The 21978-nt window shown below is 35.8% G+C and overlaps 1 protein-coding gene across 2 annotated transcripts in view; it reads left to right on the top strand.

The window, feature by feature from the left end:
• Positions 1 to 21978, top strand: part of UBR1 (ubiquitin protein ligase E3 component n-recognin 1) — a 158461-nt gene that overhangs the window by 29223 nt on the left and 107260 nt on the right. For both annotated transcript variants that reach the window (XM_061430916.1, XM_061430917.1), the window contains exons 3-9: positions 317 to 395; positions 13049 to 13159; positions 17012 to 17142; positions 19112 to 19250; positions 20553 to 20615; positions 20852 to 20975; positions 21285 to 21392. In XM_061430916.1, coding sequence (XP_061286900.1) covers positions 317 to 395; positions 13049 to 13159; positions 17012 to 17142; positions 19112 to 19250; positions 20553 to 20615; positions 20852 to 20975; positions 21285 to 21392 — 755 coding nt within the window. The remainder of the gene's footprint in view (positions 1 to 316; positions 396 to 13048; positions 13160 to 17011; positions 17143 to 19111; positions 19251 to 20552; positions 20616 to 20851; positions 20976 to 21284; positions 21393 to 21978) is intronic.

Raw genomic sequence — 21978 nt, 5'->3', positions numbered from 1 at the left:
TCAGAAAACTAATTTTGGCATATGTGCTGCCAAATCACGCACCAGAAACTAATTTTGAAGTGGAATTTAATAGTTTGAAACCAGGCGAAAGCTCAAAGTAATGAGGGTAATTTAGGAAACAAAACCAAACATCCCAACATATACATTAAAATATGGCCAGAAAGAGGCCAACATTATTTGGAATTCAATTTTTAAAGTATTTTCATAAACAGTTTGTGTATCATATAGGAAATTGATTCACATTATATCATTGTTATACTTTGAGCATCAATGGGAGTCATCTAAATTTTGGCACCTGATTTTTAATGTTTTTCAGGGACTGTGCAATTGATCCAACATGTGTACTCTGTATGGACTGCTTCCAGAATAGTGTTCATAAAAATCATCGTTACAAGGTATGGAAATAGATGCATAAAATCTCTTGATTGGCAGGAGACTGATGGCCAGCTAGTCCAAATTCCTGATGAGTACTTGAGTTCCTGCTATAACACATCTGATATGTGAACTTTTAGCTCTGGTTAAACATATGTGGTGGAGCATCTGCTACCTCAAGAGACAGCCCCTTACAATTTTTTTTTTTAAGTACATCTCTTTTATACAAAAGATTGTATAAAGCATATTAACAGCTTAAAGAATAACTATAAAGTGAACACCTTTCTAACCACTCCTTAGATCAAGAAATGAGACATTGCTAGTTCTCAGGGGCCTCCTTCTGGATCACCATCCTTCTCTCCCACTTTATGATATAACCTCTCTTCTGTGTTTTGTGATAACAGTTTCCTTCATTTTCCTTTTAGCTTCTCACCCAAATCATATTGAATAGTTGCATCTGGTTTTGAATTCTGTATAGATGGAGTCATTCTGTACATTTCTCTTGTTGAGTAGCTTTCACTCAGCATTATGTGTATGTATATATGTGTGTGTGTGTGTGCATATTTATATATGTATATGTTTTGTCCATTTACCTTATAGTGTTTGATAACCCACGTTGTTATTCATTGTACTGTATATGGATATGTAGATTGTTTCCAATTTTGGACTATTACTGTATAAAACAATTTTTCTGTGAACATTCTTATTTGTGTATTTTGGTACACACGTATAGGAGTTTGTCCAGGGTGTATATCTGGAATAGAATTGCTGAGTTCTAGAGTATATCTTAAGTCATAGTGGATAATGTCAGACTGTTTTCCAAAGTGGTTATACCAATTTGTAAGTTCTTCAGCAGTATATGGGAGTTCCTATGGCTCCACATTCTTGCAAGATTTGATGTTGCCAACTTTTTAAGTTTTAGCCAATCTGGTAGGTATCGAATAGTATTATATTGTGGTCTTAGTGAGGGTGCCAAGCTTTGGAATTCTGTGGGCCAGTACAATTTCAGAAGACTTTGGGTAAGACACAGGGTTTTCAAATTTTTATTTGGCTAAATAAGTTCAATTTTAACTTTAAAAAGAGCACATGAACAGCAACCAAAAAATCCTTACCATCTCCTATAGTTTTATGAAGAAAAGGAAAATTTAATTCCAAGGAAGTAGGATAATCTCAGGCTAAAAAGCAGGTCTTTAAATTGTATACATGTACCTGTGTGGAAGAGCTCATCACATTCCTTCCTTTTCTGATTTTTTCTGTTGACTGGTAAAGCTTGTCTATTAAATTTGGGAACCTCTTCACTAAGCTATCTTTCAGTATTGAAAGCTTACAGTCTACATTGCACCACAAAGCACTCTTTTGTGAAGCATCCTTAAGTTTATCATCTTTAGGTTTTTGCAAAGCTCTTCTATAGAAGGTGCATGTACAGCTTACTCAGGAATCTTTGTGTTATTAGGAGGATGGACTATTGTGTAACTAATAAAAAATTATGTTTATAAGCTTTAAAAAATACTGCCCTTTAAAAGTGTGTGTAAAGAACAGAAGACTTTTGTTGGGGGAATAAGTGATAGAATCTCTCTGAAATACCTGTTAGATGTGGTGAAATTTTTAAAGAAAAGCAGGGGAATGACTAATAAATACAATTCAGGTAACAATAACCTCCGTGTCAAATGGAGGATCACACAGGGAACTTGGCAACAGTATTAATATTTTCCTGGGTTAGATGCTGAATCAGTGGTGTTCACTTCATTATTCTGCTTTGTAACTCACCTATATATTGTGTATATTCTTTTTAAATAAAACACAATTTAAAAAAATGAAACCATTAAAAAAAAAAGATTAGAAGAAATAAGAAGGGATATGTTTTGCTGCAGAGAAGGGGAAGAAAAGGATAACGATTGGGATGCAGACCCAAGATCTGATACTGTTTTAAGAAAGCACCAAGAAAAACCTTTAGGCACAGAATAGCGCAGAACAACTTTTGCTGTCCCCAGCACTGTGGAGGGAGTGGAGCTGTTTCACAGAGATGGTGTAGGGTCTCTGTCCAGACCTGCTCTGCCATGTTGAAGATTCATTTCAAATCACGCTAATGGATGCCTTATGGAGTACTCAGTGTTCCCCAAAGTACATCTTTCATAGCAATCTTAAAGTTCACAGCAGAAGAATTTAAAGTTCCTGTAGAGATCTATGCAGTATTACCTGTGATGGAGTAGGAATAAATCCTGCACTGCTGCAAGTTTTTTTTCTGAAGTATGATTCAGAACTGTGAATTAGGAAGTTCCCTGGTGGTCTACAGGTTAGGATTCAGCGCTTTCACTGCCATGGCCTGGGTTCAGTCCCTGGTTGGGGACCTGAGATCCTGCAAGCCATGAAGCGCACCTCACACCTCCCCCTGCCCCCACAAAAAAAGAACTGCAAATTATTCCTATAGAACGTGTTGGAAGTTCTGCTACTTGGAACATGTGATTACCTTTCAGAATAAATATTGGTATTGTTGTAAAATTGAAATCAGGCATTTAAAATACTGTGAAAACACCAGTAGTTGATGAAATAATGAAAGGTGACTCTCCATCCCTTATTCACACTCTTCACACACTGTGAGGAGGGAAGGCTTCTGCATTGAGGGTGTTATTACCATAGAAGATCATAGTCTTTCATTGCTACCTCACAACACACATAGGTAATTCATTTGGTATAAATAGATTATCCAACTGTGTTTTATAACTCTTTCTGAGAACATCTGGAAAGATAAAATTTACTGAATTTTCCTATTTGTCTTTGAGTTAAAAATTTAAAAGGATTGTGGATCAGACATGGCAGTTTGCTTGATAGTATCTGACTTGCAGGCACAAAAATAGTTGGAAAAAAAAGAAAAAGTGAAGTTGGTCAGTCGTGACTCTTGGCGACCCCATGGACTGTAGCTTGCCAGGCTCTTCCATCCATGGGATTTTCCAGGCAAAAATACTGGAGTGGGTTGCCATTTCCTTCTTCAGGGGATCTTCCCGACCCAGAGATAGACCCCTGGTCTCCTACACTGCAGGCAGACTCTTTACCGTCTGAGCCACCAGGGAAGCCCCCCAAAAATGTGTTCATGTGTTCATATAAATTTTAATTTAATATCAAAGAACCCCATATTGAATTTTTGATCTATCTCTTTTGTGTAAAATTGCTATCCCACACCAAAGACTTTTTGCTATGATCTTGCAGAATCTAAGATGAGAATTGAAAATAAAGTAGAAGCATAAAAACAAACACAAAATTTTTGAGAACAGAGATAAAAATTTGAGCTTGATCTACTGTGTGTAATGTGCCCCTTCTTTGTGATATCCAGCTTTTCAGTAGTTTATCCCTTAAAAATAAAAACTACAGTAAAGGGACTTCCCTGGTGGTACAGTAGATAAGAATCTGGCTGCCAACACAGGTAATGTGGTTTTGATCCCTGGTCCAGGAAGATTCCACATGCTGTGGTGCAGCTGAGCCTACACATTGCAACTACTGAGCCCACATGCTGCAACTACTGAGCCCACATGCTGCAACTACTGAAGCCCGTGCACTTAGAGCCTGTGCTCTGCAGCCACAAGCAACTGCAATGAGAAAGCCCATGCCACACAACTGGAGAGTAGTGCCCGCTTATTACAACATAGAAAGCCTAAGTGCAGCAACACAGACCCAGCATAACTAAAAATAAATTAATTTAAAAACTACAGTAAGATAAATAAGGTCTGAGAATCTAAGGTATTTAACATGATGACTGTAGCTGATAACACTGTATTTATTATTCTATAATTGAAATTTGTTTAGAGAGTAGCACATAAACATTCTTAGATACATACAAAAAGGTAAATATGAAAAACAGAATATACTGAAGCACATTCTTTAAAAAAAATTTTCAGTAAACTTTGCATTTTTATCCTCAAAATAGATAAAAACACCCAGTATTAAAATTATTACTATTTTTTTTCTTTTTTGGCCACTCCATGCAGCATGTGGGATCTTAGCTCTCTGACCAGGGATCAAACCTGTACCCCCTGCACTAGAAGCTGAGTCTTAACCACTGGACCACCACGGAAGTCCTTTAACAGATGTTTGTTGAAATCAAGTGTTAGGATCAAAAGGGCAGATCATAGGAAGTATTAGGATCATAGGCAGGGCTGATATCTAAGATTTAATTATAGAAGTAACAATCAGGGTCTGTCTTAAGATTAGTTCTATGTAATGAGAATTTATGTATTATCTTCAAAATGCAACAGCATTAAAAAATTATTTACTTAAGCAATGCAATAAAACTTACTTTTTCAAAATTCAAATAATACAGAAAAATACAAGTAAAAATTATTGTTGCCTTTCTGTCCCATCATACTTTGTTAAACTAAACACGATTTAGTACACATCCCTACAGATCTTTATTATTTATAAACATATATATTTATATGTTTAGGAGGTATGTTTGTGTGTGTATGTGTGTGTGTGTGTGTGTATAAATGGGATCCTACTATGTACTCTGTTTTGCAACTTTTTTTGGCCACACTGTGCAGCTTGCAGTATCTCAGTTCCCTGATCAAGGATTGAACCCAGGCCATGGCAGTGAAAGCCCAGAATCCTAACCACCAGGCCAACAGGGAATTCCTTGCAACTTGTTTTTAATTTAATGTATCATGGAGATAGTTCTGTGTTGTTACATATAATAATTCTTTTTTTTTTTGAGAGATAATCCACATCTTTATTGACAGACAATTCACATTTAAAAAGTATAATTCACATAGTATATTCACAGAGTAGCACAGTCATCACTATAATAAATTTTGGAACATTTTTATCACCCTTAAAAGAAACCTCAACCGTTTTTACCCCAACTCTTCCTGCAGCCTGAGACAACCATTAATCTATTTTCTGTCACTACAGATTTGCCTATTCTGGACAATTCATATAAATGGCGTCACACAACATGTGGTCCTGTGTAATTGGCTCCTTTCACTTAGCATGATGTTTCATTGATTATCCAGGCTGTAGCATGTATCTGTGTTTATTCCTTTTTATTATCAAATAATATGCCACTGTATGGCTATACCACATTTTATTTATGCGTGCATCAGCTGATGGACATTTGGGTTGTTTCTATTTTGGGGTGATTATGAATAGTGCTATGATGAACATTGTAGCCCCCAAGTAGTCACTGATCTGGTTCCTGTCACTGTAGTTTGGTATTCCCTTTTCTAGAATTTTATGTAATGAAATCATATAGTACATATGCTTTTGTGTCTGGCTTTTTTCACTGAGTGTGTTGTTTTTATGATTCACTCATATTACTGTACCTGTTATTTAGTCGCTAGTAGCTCACAAACTTTTTTGCTGAATAGCATTCAATTGTGTAGATACATTCCCCAAATTTTAAAGTCTCATGAAATATAATTTACCAATTTTTTACCAAGTTTATGCTTTTTTTTAAAAACTGGAGCCTATTATACAGAGTGAAGTAAGCCAGAAAGAAAAACACCAATATAGTATACTAACGCATATATATGGAATTTAGAAAGATAGTAATGATAACCCTGTATAAGAGACAGCAAAAGAGACACAGATGTATAGAACAGTCTTTTGGACTCTGTGGGAGAGGGCGAGAGTGGGATGATTTGGGAGAATGGCATTGAAACATGTGTAATATCATATGTGAAACGAATTGCCAGTCCAGGTTCGATGCATGATACAGGATGCTCGGGGCTGGTGCACTGGGATGACCAGAGGGATGGATGGTGGGAGAGGGGTTCAGGATGGGGAACACATGTACACCCATGGCAGATTCATGTTGATGTATGGCAAAACCAATACAGTATTGTAAAGTAATTAGCCTCCAATTAAAATAAATAAATTTATATTAAAAAAAAAGAAAGCTTGACAATTTGATCATTATTTAGAATTGGGCATTCTAAGGCCTGGACAGAGACTGTCATGACCATGAGAACTTTTATTATCTGAGAGTCATGTGTATGCCCAAGATTTATTGGAACAGAGAGGAAAGATTCCCCAATGAATACAATTTAAATGTACATTGTGAATCAGATCCATATAATAACTCTTGCCTTGCTTAATTGCTACATGTATTCCTTTGTGGGAGTATGTCATTATATACTTAAATCATCCCTCTTTTCTAGGTAATTACATTGCTTCCAGTTTTACAGGAATTAACCAATAATGCAACATATACATATACCTTTTTTATACACTAATGTATATATTCAAGAGTGCTTGAGACTAGATTCTTAGAGGTATGTTTTCTGGCTTGAAGGGTGTGTGCATAAACTTTGATGGATTTTTCCAGATTTTTTTCTGAATTGCTGTGTCAGTGTACAGTCATTTCTCTATATCTGTCCCGAAGTTTATTTAATCAGTCTTTTTACTTTTTGCCAATCTGTTAGTAGTCAAATTATCTGATTATTTTAGTTTGCACTTCTATTACTAGTATTATGAACATCTTTTCATTTTTTAATTGTATTTAATTTCTTCTGTGTAATGCCTATTTCTGTCCTTATTTTTCTGTTACTTTTTTCTTACTGCTATGTTATATACTTCACAAATATTATCTTAATATGATTGTCTTTAATAATTTTTCATTTTTAAGTTAGATTTTTAAAGATATAATTGATACACAATAAAATCTACCTTTCTAAGTGTACAGTTCCATGAGTTTTCATAGACACATACAGTTTGGTAACTACCACAGTGCGAAAATGTTAGTTGCTCAGTCGTGTCCGACTCTTTGTGGCCCCGTGGATTGTAGCCTGCCAAGCTTCTCTGTCCATGGAATTCTCCAGGAAAGAATACTGGAGTGGGTAGCCATTTCCTTCTCCAGGGGATCTTCCCAGTCCAGGGATCGAAACCAGGTCTTCTGCATTGCAGGCAGATTCTTTACTATCTGAGCCACCAGGAAAGCCTACAATGCTGTTAAAGTATACAGCACTCAGTATGTCAGCAAATTGGAAAACTCAGCAGCAGCCACAGGACTAGAAAAGGTTGGTTTTCATCACAATCCCAAAGAAGGCCAATGCCAAAGAATGTTCAAACTACTGCACAATTGCACTCATTTCACATGCTATCAAGGTAATTCTCAAAATCCCTCAATCTAGGCTTCAGCAGTACATGAACCTATAATTTACAGATGTACAATCTGGATTGAGAAAAGACAATGGAACCAGACAGAGACCAAATTGCCAACATCTGTTGGATCATAGAAAAAGCAAGGGAATACCAGAAAAGCATCTGCTTTATTGACTACGCTAAAACTTTTGACTGCGTGAATCACAACAAACTGGAAAATTCTTAAAGAGATGGGATTACCAGACTACCTTACCTGCCTCCTGAGAAACCTGTATAGAGCTCAAGAAGCAACAGTTTGAACCAGACATGGAACAATTGATTGGTTCAGAATTGGGAAAGGAGTATGTCAAGGCTGTATATTGTCACCCTGCTTATTTAATATATGTAGAGTATGTCATGCAAAATGCCAGGCTGGATAAATCACAAACTGGAATCAAGATTGCAAGGAGAAATATCAGTAACCTCAGATGTGCAGATGATACCACTCTAAATGGCAGAAAGTGAAAAGGAACTAAAGAGCCTCTTGATGAGGGTAAAAGAGAAGAATGAAAAAACTGGCTTAAAGCTTAGCATTCAAAAAACTAAGCATCATGGCATCTGGTCCCATCACTTCATGGCAAATAGATGGGAGAAAAGTGGAAACAGTGTCAGATTTTATTTTCTTGGGCTCCAAAATCACTGTGGACTGTGACTGCAACCATGAAATTAAAAGACACTTGGCTCCTTGGAAGAAAAGCTATGACAAACTTAGACAGTGTATTAAAAAGCAGAGACATCACTTTGCTGACAAAGGTCCAGTCCGTATAGTGAAAGCTATGGTTTTTCCAGTAGTCATGTATGGATGTGAGAGTTGGACTGTAAGAAGGCTGAGGGCTGAAGAATTGATACTTTTGAACTGTGGTGCTGGAGAAGACTCTTGAGAGTCCCTTGGACAGCAGAAAGGTCAAACCAGCCAATCCTAAAAGAATCCAACCCTGAATATTTGTTGGAAGGAGTGATGCTGAAACTCCAGTACTTTGGCCACCTGATGCAAAGAACCGACCCATTAGAAGAGACCCTGATGCTTGGAAGGACTGAGGGCAGAAGAGGAAGGGGGCAACAGAGGATGAGATGGCTGGAGGGCATCACTGATTCAATGGACATCAACTTGGGTGAACTCTGGGAGATAGTGAAGGATAGGGAAACCTGGCATGCTCACGCAGTCCATGGAGTTGCAGAGTTGGACACGACTTAGCAACTGAACAACAACAACAAACCGCCACAATAAGATATAAAACATTTATATCATTTCAAAACTTCTCTAGTGTCGTTTTGCAGGCAGTCCTCTTGCTCACATACCCCTAGCTCCTGGCGTTCACTGATCTGTTTTCTGTCCCTATAGTTTTGGCCTTTCAGAATGTCTTATAAGTGAAATCATACATAATGCCTTTGAGCGCCTCTCATGTATCAGCAATTTGTTCCTTTTTATTGCCTGGTAGTATGCCATTGTATGGAAATGCCACAATATAGTACCTGTTCATCACTTGATGAATACTGGACTGACTTCTAGCTTTTCAATAAAGCTATTCAAATACAAGTCTATGTATGGACATTTGTTTTCATTTCTCTTGGTAACCTCAGAATGATATTGCTGGATCATAAGTTATGTGTATGAAATCTATTTTCTGTCTTTTAAACTTGATTTATGCTGTCATTTGCCTTAATGACATTTTAATTAATATGTAGTTATGTTTGCCAGAATTTTTTTTAATGCTTCTGTAGTTTATGTCTTGCTTCCATGGCATTCCCTATACTAAAGTTTATACTTTTACTTTGATTTGAAACTACATTTTTAGTAATTATGGATGAGTTTAGCATTCCTCAGTATATAAAATTGATTTGTATATTCTAATTTCTTTTGTTACCTTCATTCTAGTAGTAACATTTGTAGTAATAATTTTTATAGTGCTTTTAGTTCCTTTTTACTCCCTTACTTAACTTTTCATTGTCTAGTTTGTCAGTTTTAATGGTATCTTAGCTTTCTTCCTATTACCTACTTAGTAGTTGATAATCTAATGCTTTCTCTTTCCTTTCTCCCATTATTTTAGTTGTCTTTCTGATTGTGAGGTTGTATAAAGTTTACATTCTTCTATGCATGTATCTTTCAACACCTTTGATTTGTCCTTTTTTTAAAAAATTTCTTTAGTTTTAATTGAAAGATAATTGCTTAACAGTATTGTGTTGATTTCTCCCGAACATCAACATGATTGATTTGTTCTTAGTTGTTTTTCAGTCGCTAAGTCATGTCCAACTCTTTTTTAACCCCATGGACTGTAGCCTTCCAGGTTCCTCTGTCCATGGGATTTTCCAGGCAAGAATACTGGAGAAGGTTGCCATTCCCTTCTCCAGGGGATCTTCTTGACCCAGGGATTGAACCCATGTCTCATGCATTGCAGGAGGATTCTTTACCACTTAGCCAATGGGGAAGCCCTTTGATTTGTTCTTAGCATTACAGTTACATACATAAAATATTTACCAACTATCCTTTCTCTGAAGTTTCTCCAGTCACTGCTTGGTCAGCTGAGGCTCATCCTCTAGGGTTCAGTAAATTACAGTTTGTGGGTCCAATACAGTTCACCATCTATTTTTATATATGGCCTGCAAGCTAAGTTTAGTTTTTATTCTTTTTTTCTTTTGGCCATACCACAAGCCATGTGGGATCTCAGTTCCCCAACCAAGGATCGAATCCATGCCCCCTGAAGTGGAAGTGCAGAGTCTTAACCTCTGGACTGCCAGGGAAGCCCCTAAGCTAGTTTTTATATTGTGAAAAAGAATAAGAAGAATAATCAGTTCTCAGTTCAGTCGCTCAGTTGTGTCCGACTCTGCGACCCCATAGAACAGGCTTCCCTATGCATCACCAACTCCCGGAGCTTGCTTAAGCTCATGTCCATCAAGGTGATGATGCCATCCAACCATGTCATCCTCTGTCGTCCCCTTCTCCTCCTGCCCTTAATCTTTCCCAGCATCAGGGTCTTTTCCAATGAGTCAGTTCTTCACATCAGGTGGCCAGAGTATTGGAGTTTGAGCTTTAGCATCAGTCCTTCCAATGAGTATTCAGGACTGATTTCCTTTAGGATTGACTGGTTTGATCTCCTTGCAGTCCAAGGGACTCTCAATAATATTTCATGATAAATGAAAATTATATGAAATTTAAAATTTTAGTGCCTATGAATTCTCATTGGAACATAGCTATGTTTATTCACTTATTTATTATCTGTGGCTGCTGCTTCACTACAAAAGTAGAACTGAGTAATTCAAAAGAGATTTCATGGCTTGCAAAGCCTAAAATATTTACTGTCTGTTCCTACAGAGAGTTTGTTGATCACTGCTCAGACAGATCCCTCTGGAAGGTCATGTGTATACAGTGTTCCTTTAGTTCTGACACATTCAAAATTGTATTTTTAAAGCTTAGCTGTAGATAATATCCTTGGTTTACTGTTTCTTTTCATGAAAATGCTGCTCTGCTGTTGTCTTGTTTCATGTATTGCTATTGAGAAGTCTGCTACTGCTAAGTTGCTGCTAAGTCGCGTCAGTCGTGTCCGACTCTGTGCAATCCCATAGACAGCAGCCCACCAGGCTCCTCCTTCCCTGGGATTCTCCAGGCAAGAACACTGAAGTGGGTTGCCATTTCCTGCTCCAATGCATGAAAGTGAAAAGTGAAAGTGAAGTTGCTCAGTCGCATCCGACTCTTCGGGACCCCAGGGACTGTAGCCTACCAGGCACCTCCATCCATGGGATATTCCAGGCATGAGTACTGGAGTGGGTTGCCATTGCCTTCTCCCGTTGAGAAGTCGGGTGCCAGTCTAATTTTCTTGTGATTATGTTATTTCTTCTTTTTGCCCAAAACCTCAGGGCTTTTATCTTTAAAGTCTAATAGTTTTAGGAGTTGATCATACTGAGTTTTTTCTCAGTCACTGAGGGCCCTTTCACTGTGTAGATTAAGGCAGTTTGTTTTCAGAAGTTCTCTTAGATTGTCATCCCTGTTCCATTGTTTTGATTTTTCTTTGGTGACTCGTTAAGCTTATCTACCTTTCTTAGGCCTATCTTCTATTTCAACCATTTTTCCTCTGATTCTGTATTTCTTTGCTTCATCTTACTTTTCATTCTCTTATTTCCCTGCTTTGTTTCAATGCTATTTACTTCTGATATATCATTTTCTTCTGTTTTTTTCTTCTGAGTTAATTCAGGTCTCATTTATTTCTTCTTTTTTGTCCATTTCTGTTTTTAATTTTTGTGTTTATGATTAAAGGTGTCTTAATCTGATTAACGGTTTTTAATGCTTGTTTGAGGATGGGTAATTCAGTTTAGAGCATTATATTTTCTTCCAGCTTCATAATTGAGTTTTGGCTCTTATTTATATTTTGCACCTTTTTTTTTTTTTTTCAACAGTTTCACATGGATATGGTGTACTTTTTTCTATTTCATTTCATGAATAGTGTTCACAAGTGCTCTCTTCTGTCAGTTTTACCCTCTTCTGTGTAATTTCTTTTATAGATGTTACTGGTGATGGTGGTGAAGTGAGGGGAGGGTTTGGCATGTCTTGTTTCTCTCTTGTTTCTATAGGATTCTTAAGCTTTCTTTCTTCTTTCTTTCATTTACTGTCACATTCTATAAGGGGTTACCACCTTTTGAAAGGTATTTGATTTTCCTCCAAAAGTAATGCTTCTCAGAGGTGGCCACTTCTGGTCCTGCTCACCTTCAGTCTCTTTCCCTGTGAACCACCAAGTCCCAATCTGTGTTCAGTATTTGTTCCTTGACATTGAGCTTTCTCTTCTGGGATGTGATTTTGTCTGTGCTTGATTTAAGTCCTTTATACCCTTCTGTTCTCTTTAATGGAGTCTTTGCAGCTTCCCTCTCCTATTGTCTGTATCCACATGCTTGAAGTGATAGGCAACAGAAACTCAGAAGTCATTTGGAGGTTGTGGTATTTATTTTTTTGACTCCCAGTAATCCTGCAGACATGGGTCATGTGTGGCTTTACTTGTTCTCCTTGTTAGTTGTATAATTTGGAGGGGGGAGATTTGGGGAAGATTCAAATTCAGGTCATTGTCATCCTTCTCTATCTAAGCTACTATATTTTAGATAATTTTTTTTACAGGCACCCTCAAAGAAAAAAATGTTGTAATAAGTTTTAGTTGCTGTAGGATATTAATGTGGATGAAAATATACATTTCTTAAGTACTTAAGCTAGTATCATTGTAATGATTTAAAAAGTCTGTTTAATAATAAAATCTACTCAAGCATTCTGGGTGTCATATATTTTTCTTTTTCTTTTTTTTTTGCACATGACACAATCTGTTTTAAAAACTATTAAACTATTTAAAAACTGAGTATGTTTCAAAAATGTATCAATTTTGAAGGTCCATTTTTGTTGTGATTAAGTATTGAGAATTTTTTTTGTTATCAAAATATTTTTTGATATTTATCTATAATATTAAAGGCAATCAAGGTTAAATAGCAGGAAACATGTATTATTTGAGTTCTCTTTATCATTCTTCTTTGCTTTGTAAAATGTTTTGAAATTAACACACACATTTTCATTTGTCAGATGCATACTTCTACTGGAGGAGGATTTTGTGACTGTGGGGACACAGAAGCATGGAAAACTGGTCCTTTTTGTATAAGTCATGAACCTGGAAGAGCAGGTACCACAAAAGAGGTAAGAATATTACTATTTTTTAATTGCTATTTTAAGCTTGATGAAATTAAATAGAAATGTTATTTGTATGGGTTAAGCTGAATTCCTTCGAGAATCCTGATTTTATGTTCTAATATTTAAATGTAAGGAGTTGTATTTGATTCTAGAGGATTTAAAGATTTGATAAATTGATAAAGGTTTGATTCCATATTTCTCCAAAGGAGTGAATTTACACTGAAAAGATGAACTCAGATTAGTTGTTTGTTAAGCAGTCAAATTGATAAGTAAGAATAAACAATATATTATCCTAAAAGAGTGAATGGAAGTAGTTATTATGAAACAGGAGGATATAATGAATTAGAAAACAATAGAACTAACACATAAATTCCGTAATTGCTATTCTTAAAGGAAAAAAAAAATCAATGAACATATTATCCACTATACCTCCTAATCAAGAAGAAAAACTGTAAGCCCAGATAGCGACAATTAAAAAGGAGAATGGGAAAATGACCATTGAACCACAGACACAGGAGGATTATAAAAGGCTTTTTATATGACTCTGTGCAAAGACATTTGAAAATAGATTCCTTAATCCAACAGTATAGTTATAATTTATTCAAGAACAGAAAAAACTTTAACAGTTAATAACCATTGAAGAAATTTAAAAAGTTGTCACAAGAAAGTACTTTCTAAAAAATACCATGCTCAAATGGTTTCACAGAAGAATCCTTTTTAAAACTTAAGGAATAAATAGTTTTTGTATTCTTTAAACTGTTCCTGAATATCCCTAGGGTCTATATTTTGATCTCTTAAGTACCATTTTCTACTAAAAGAAACCAGGCCTTGTTGTAAAAATACCTGACTCAAGATATGAATTAGGGAATAGGTGAGGTAGGCTGGTGAGGATGGATTTGTGTCAAAAGAACCTAAAACTCAGTTTTAGGATACTTTTGGATACTTTCCTCCTAAGATGGGGAGTAAGGCATATTCTGCTTTGCCACAGTGAGTATCCATTCATTAGTATAATGGACATTCCAGCTGAGGCAGTTAGACAAGAAAAAAATATAAAAAGCACCCAAATTGGAAAGGAAGAAGTAAAACTGCAGATGATGTGATTTTGTATATAGAAAATCCTAAGGAATCCATTAAAACATTGTTAGAACTAATAAACAAGTTCAGCACGATTGCAGGATATGAGATACAAAAATTACTTGTATTTTATACATTAGTAATGAACAATCCAAAGATAAAATTAAGAAGAAAGAAGTACAAAATTTATTTAATTTCAAAAGATACATGCACCCTTGTTTATGCAGCATTATTTACAGTAGCCAAGATATTGAATCAACCTAAGTGCTCATCAAGTTTACAGAACTAGCCTCTTTCTTCCTACCTCTTGGGGTTCCAGTCTATTTGTGGTTTTCCCGAGTCATATGGCCTCAGAACACTGAATTGAGTCCTGAACTAACCTGGTCTTCTTGGGTTTCTTTGGATTTATAATTAGATTCAAAAAGAAATAGATCATTCAGGCTTGTTATGTCTGCAAATCTGTATACTCAGGAACAGATTCATGATCTGAATGTGGGAACATACTTACAGCTAGCATATAACTAATCAGTTGCCCCCCAAGAGTCCTCTGTGCTTCACCTTTGTTTTGTCTCTGCTTTGGTGAGTGTGAAATCCATACTCTGCCAGGTGTGTGGCATTGTGCCAGCCATAATAGGGATTTACCAAGTGTAATTAGACCTGGTCAATACCGATCAGCCTATAGTCCAGCATTTGGCAATATCTCTAAAAGTATGTTTAAGGGAAATTTCTTTCTAGTTCTGTAGTACATTTTGGGTTTATTATTAAGGTTTTTTAAAAATTGATTTTGATCATCACTCTGTTGTTCCCTCTAATGGACCTTATAATATATATATATATATAAAAGCTATACATGATTTATTTAAAAGTTTCTTCTCTACTTACCAGAACTCTTCTGAAGAATTTAGCTTCTGATATAGTATAGAAGTAATAAGTAGATTCTTGTAACTTTTCATTTCAGACTACTTCGATTAAGAATTGAAAGGAAATATTTCTAAAGCTAAAGAAGATAAGAAATAAGAACATAGTGGATTAATGTTGCTCTTAGTACCTTTGGCACTCTTTTTCTCTCTTTCTAGCAAAAGCTTCTGAGTAAAATCTCCAGAGAAAAGGTGACATATTGAAGAGATGGTAGAAAAGAAAATAATAAAGCGTTGGGGAGTAGGAAGAATAGGTGCAGAAGAGTAAATGTGTAGATTAATGTTTTGGTCACCACAGAATAAAATGCAGTTCATTAGTATGGTGTATAGCAGGTAGGTTAAAAATTGAATATTAAAGCCTTCTACTGAATTTCTATTGGATTTTTATGTGTGTGTGTGTGTGTGTCTTATTAAAGAGCTACTATATTTGTTTTCCTGCTTACTGCTTTGTTTAAACAACTTATTGAGTTATGATTTGCATACTATATTAAAAAACTCACCCATTTCAAGAGTATACTTTAGTACTTTTTTAGCATATAGTTTATTTTTGTGGCCAAATAATATTCCATTGTATGGATTATGCATCATTTTATTTATCCATTCGTCAGTCTGTGGAAATCTAGGTTGTTTCCACTTTTTGGCTATTATGAGTAATGCTGCTATGAGCATTTGTGTGCAAATTTTTTGTGTAGATATATGTTTTCATTTTTCTTGGGTAGATATCTCAGGGTGGAACTGGTGGATTATAAGGTCACTATACTTAACATTTTGAGCATCTCTCAGACTTTTCCAAATTGTACCATCATACATTTCCATCAGCAGTGTATAGGGTTCAGGTTTCTCCGCATTCTGTCCAACACTTGTTACCTGCCTTTTTGATAATAGTCACCTTAGCAGGTATGAAGAGGCATCTCACTATGGTTTTGACTTGCATTTCACTAATGGTTTATGATGCAGAGCAGTTAAATGCTTTTTTTTTTTTTTTTAGCTAATTGGTTTGAACAAACCTATTAAGGAAGTGGTATCCTTTAATGAAATGAACATTTTTTTTCCCATGAAAGTCAAAAGACTCGGATGTTAGTATTGCTTTTTATATCCATTTAGAGGCTCTTTGACCTTGAATGGGATCTTTTAAAAAAAATTTTTTTTAATATTTATTTATTTATATTTGGCTGTGCTGGGTCTTTGTCGCTACAAGCAGGTGTTCTCTAGTTGTGGCAAGCAGGGACAACTCTGTAGTTGCAGTGCACGGGATTCTCATTGTGGTGGCTTCTCTTGTTGCTGTGTGTGGGTTCTAGAGCACATGGGGTTCCATAGTTGTGGCACATGGGTTTAGTTGCCCCAAGACATGTGGAATCTTCCTATACTAAGGATCAAACCCATGTCCCCTGTGTTGGCAGGCAGATCCTTAACCATTGGACTACCCCAGAAGTCCTTAGATGGAATCTTTATCTCTTAAATGCCATAAATTTTCTGCCTTAACAGAGTGGCTGTAAGGATTGGTTGAAATAAATTAAATGAGAAATGTTTTTGTAAACTGTAGGGAAAAACAAAACCCTATAACTCGTTGTTCTCTGATATGATTAGTTTACTCAGGCAGAAAAGAACATTCATAAGGAAGAGTGTCATAAGGGAGGCTTCCATGATTTTGCCTCCTTTCCTTTCTGTCATCTGTAGCACCAACTTGGCCACAAGGAATTCAGCTAAACAGTGTGAACAGCAACCTCTTGGGCTGAAGTTAAATTCATTCTGGAGGATGGTGTAAATGAACTTATTAATATTGTTCTTATAAATTAATAACATTATCATTCTCATCCACTTACTTGTATACAACATTGAGAATATGTTTTTCTATACTTTCTTGCAGAACTTACGCTGTCCATTGAATGAAGAGGTAATTGCCCAAGCCAGGAAAATATTCCCTTCGGTGATAAAATACATTGTAGAAATGACTATATGGGAAGAAGAAAAAGAACTGCCTCCTGAACTCCAGAAAAGGTAAGGGATTTTTTATAAAGGCGGAAGTTTTCATGATGGTTATTTATATTGCAAAATGAGTATTTGAAAAATGTCTTTTGTTTTTATCTAGTGCTTTAACTTAACTATCATTGTGAAAATTTTATATACAGAATTTTTCCAAAATGTCCATTTATACGAGATGCTCTGCTAAGACGTTATACAGAAGTTAAGGCAAAAGAAGGGCTTAATCAGGAGCTTCTGATTTTTAAGAAAAAACATTTTGGGGGTGTTGTTCTCAATGATTTACAAGTTCTTAGCAGCCATTCATCCCAGCAAGGAAGTAAATTTCCCAGTTTGATCCTGGCCTGGACCAACTTCCAGGTTCCCTGAGAGGTTCGTGAACTAAGGTGGGGACTTCAGAACAGTGTTTCCCTTGTAGTCCAGATCTTTAGCACTTTTCTTGATCAAAAATTTTGATGGTCAGAATAAGGAGATATATCCCTTTGTCCTATGCGTTGGGATCTAGGATTATTTCACGTGTAGGAATTTAAGAGGTTTTTTGTTTTTGTTTTTAGCTAAAACCCAGCAGTTTCTAACAACTATAAGTCTTTTAGTGACAGCAATATTGGCTCTTAATTTACAAAAGGCAAAAGAGAATTCAAGACCTGATATGAAATACAGTTTGGGCCTTGTGGGAATTTTTCTACCTGTGTAATATTAGGGGTTTCACAAATCTAAATACAGTTTTTTGAGTTTACTGGGTTTATTTGTATTCTTTTAGGAGAAAGACTTAAGAATTTCAATTTTTAAAGACATTGAATGTATCATTTTGACTTTTACGGGACCATAAACTGCTTGGAAAAATAAAGGTCATCAGAAATTATGTCCAAAAAAGTTTTAATTTCAAATACATTGATAGCATCAGTTAAATGCTTTAAGAAATTTTGTGTTGGTAAGCATAATTCTGGCAGTCTGCCTGTCTAAAAAGGGTGGGTTGCTTGAATGTGGTCATGTATGTAGACAGCACTGTACTTCAGATTCACAGATCTGATTTCTAATTCTCATTGTTTCTTGACTTTGGGACGAAAGAGAAGTCATTTTGAATCTGTTATTTCCTAAGGTACAAGAGGCTCAAGAAAAGCTGCCTCTTATAGTTATGAGGATCAATTGACTATTTAGTGGAAGATTATTATAATCTGTTTAAAACTGGTAGTGATTTCTGACATTTGTGTAGCTGTAGCCCACAACCATTTTCACATATTTTATAAGGTCCTCACACTCAAATGGAGATATTATACATCTCTTCTTAGAGATGTAAAAGATACCATCATCTCAGCAAGATTAAATGCTTAAGTGATTTGTCTGAGGTTTTGCAGTCAAATGGTAGTGCTGGCACTTAAAATCTATACACCTTAAAAAAAAAACTTAAATGTACTATAAAACCAGTACTTCTTAAAATAAATAGAAGGTAGAAACAAAAATAAATGAAAACTAAATGTTAGTGAAATCTTGACTATTTGTCATTCCCTGCTTGAAAGTTCTGAGCCTGAGGCTTGTCTCCCTTTGTCAGAGTGGGAGATTAGCAAGAGTTATGAATGGTATTAAAGATATACTGCCACTTAATGAGAATAACATTTTACTTCTGGAAGTAAGAAAAATTGGGGATAAACATGAAAAAATTGATACTTTTATCAGAGTTTTAAAATTTTATGGCACTGTACCACTTAAAATCATCTCCTATACTAGTATTAGAGTGGTACTTTGGAGAAGGAAATGGCAACCCACTCCAGTATTCTTGCCTGGAAAATTCCATGGACAGAGGAGCCTCTTAGGCTGCAATCCATGGGGTTGCAAAGAGTTGGACATGACTTCACTTTCACTTTTCTCATACACAGGAAACTACATGGTGCTACTCATCACAGGGCATTTTTTATTTTAGTCTGGTTTTCATGTTTTCCTTTGCTTATTTGTTGCAGTGTCTGAATATGTATCTTTTTGTTTTAAACAGGGAGAAAAATGATAGATACTACTGTGTCCTTTTCAATGACGAACACCATTCATATGACCATGTCATATACAGTCTACAAAGAGCTCTTGACTGTGAACTTGCAGAGGCCCAGATGCACACCACCGCCATAGACAAAGAGGTTCATGAGTTTCATTTGAATTATTATACTGTCTTCTTCAGCTTCCTGGAAATTGGGTGTTGCCAAGTAGCTCTGTAGCCCTTGCCAAGTGCTTTAGTAGTGTGTTAGGTACAACCATGCTCTTCATTTATTCCTTATAGCCTAAGTAAATTGGTTGAAACTTGGTTTTTCTGTGTGTGTATATTACAGTTTTAGATTTCTATTATTTTCCTTTTTTAGTCTAAATAGAAAGTTACTGAATATATTTGGCAAAGAGCAGTTAAGAATGTCAGCTCAACCTTAGTTCTGTTTCTGTAAATTATTGAATAAATGACTAAATACATGAATCCTGAAAAGTTGGTTAGCTTAACAGTATTTATTAAAACTATTTATAGAATAATGTTGATAACATGGCTCAGCTTTTATTTAACACCCATCCAAAGCAAAATGTGTTCTTCAGATAAGCAGAAGAAATATTAACCTAATCCCTACCCTCAAGAGGAGTGTAACACAGTGGAAGAAGCATGATGACACTAGTTACTGGTATTATGATTCTAGGACTTGAGAAGTCAGTATCCATTAGGCCACACCTCTAACCCACTAGTGGACTACATGTATATTATGTAACACATGTTGAAGAATTTCAGTTTCACTCATGAAAAGTATCTAAGGCCTATATTAATAATAGTAGTTTATTAAAGCTAATTTATTGTTATCTAATAGAGTACAATAAGTAAATAATGACATTTTTGTGAAACAAGAAATCTGAGTCCCTAAAGTATAGAAATTCCCTACTAGTGGCATTGAAAGTTCTGAAGCTGCATCGGATCAGATCAGATCAGTCGCTCAGTCGTGTCCAAATCTTTGCGACCCCATGAATCGCAGCACTCCAGGCCTCCCTATCCATCACCAACGCCCGGAGTTCACTCAGACTCACGTCCATCAAGTCAGTGATGCCATCCAGCCATCTCATCCTCTGTCGTCCCCTTCTCCTCTTGCCCTCAATCCCTCCCAGCATCAGAGTCTTTTCCAATGAGTCAACTCCTCGCATGAGGTGGCCAGAGTACTGGAGTTTCAGCTTTAGCATCATTCCTTCCAAAGAAATCCCAGGGCTGATCTCCTTCAGAATGGACTGGTTGGATCTCCTTGCAGTCCAAGGGACTCTCAAGAGTCTGTTTATCTTATAGGTGTTATCAATCTTAGGATTTTTAGGTGGTCAAAAATGATTAATAATTAAGAGCTTGTTGGGTCTTTGGGTTTTATATTACTTGTTGATTGGGATTGTCAATCTACTACTTAATTCTCATGTTTGTCTAAAATTAGGGCCGTCGGGCTGTTAAAGCAGGTGCTTTTGCTGCTTGCCAGGAAGCAAAGGAAGATATAAAGGTAATTTTCTGAATTAGGGTCAAAACGAAAATGTTAAGAGGAATGTACAAGAGCCCAAGTAAAACAGTTATATTGTTGAAATGGTTTGACATCCTAAGTAAACATAAGTTTGGAGCATTTAAACCCAGAGTTTTGAAAATGTAACAGTTATATGATTTGTTTTTTTTGAGGACTAGATAACTTTTAAAACAAAAATTTAAAAACTAGTTTGTTTTTAATATTCCTTTCATTTGTAGAGTCATTCAGAAAATGTCTCTCAACATCCACTTCATGTAGAAGTATTACACTCTGAGGTTATGGCGCATCAGAAATTTGCTTTGCGTCTGGGGTCCTGGATGAATAAAATTATGAGCTACTCAAGTAAGCATATAGCCTGTTTTTCTTATTTTTCATAAAATATTGTCTTTTTAAATAGCCACAGATTTTAAAATGTTGTTGAGTATAAAGTAAAATGTTTGTTTTTTATGCATTTTGATTATTTTCAGTATTGCATTTCAAATGCTATGAATAATGTTTTGTTGGCTCTTGATTCTTTGATGTTGACAGAATTATTCTTGACATCAAGTATGAGAGCATTTACTGTTAGTTTTTTCATATGTTCTTATAGGAAATGTATTTTTGGGAGAAATACTTTAAGAATAAAAACTATGTAACTTCTTTTGTTTGTAGGTGACTTCAGACAGATCTTTTGCCAAGCTTGCCTTAGAGAAGAACCTGGCTCAGAGAATCCCTGTCTCATAAGCAGGTTAATGCTTTGGGATGCAAAGCTTTATAAAGGTAGGTAGATCTTTACTTACACTTCTTGCTTTGAAGCAAAGGAATATTACAGCTGTAGTGGAGTTGTGATCTCTTTTGTTTATTAAATCAATTAACTTGATAAGATATTATATTTTCAGGGTGAGATTAAGCAGTCAATATGTATTCCTCTGTGTTAAAACCCAGGGAGATTGCCTTTTAATTGTAGTGCCTTTTCATTTAGTCAGAACCAGTAAAAAAGAGTATGTATGTATTCATGTAGTAATGCCATTATAAAAGCCATGTTAATTTTCATTTTTAAAATCTAAACGAAGACCCAAAAGTAAAAAGTTAGAGAAAGCCTAAAGGGGATGGAGAAGGGAAGGTACATAGGATAGTTTTTAGTGAGACAGAATGAAAAGAAATGGAGAAAGGTTGGACGAAGTAGGATGAAGTAAAAGGTACAGCAGTGAGACGGGTACAGAAAATAAGGGAAAAGGCATGACATGTATGTATCTTAAATTCTAGCTCTTAAATATTAACGTGATAAGTGCCACTAATATTTGAGTCCTTGAAGTCTATTAGCATGTGAAATATTTTTATAGTTTTCTGCCACTACTAATAGCTA

The sequence above is a fragment of the Bos javanicus genome, chromosome 10 (assembly GCF_032452875.1).
Source record: "Bos javanicus breed banteng chromosome 10, ARS-OSU_banteng_1.0, whole genome shotgun sequence".
Taxonomy (NCBI): Eukaryota; Metazoa; Chordata; class Mammalia; order Artiodactyla; family Bovidae; genus Bos; species Bos javanicus.
The sequence above is the reverse complement of the archived record's forward strand: the minus strand, read 5'-3'. Positions and strand labels throughout refer to the sequence as shown.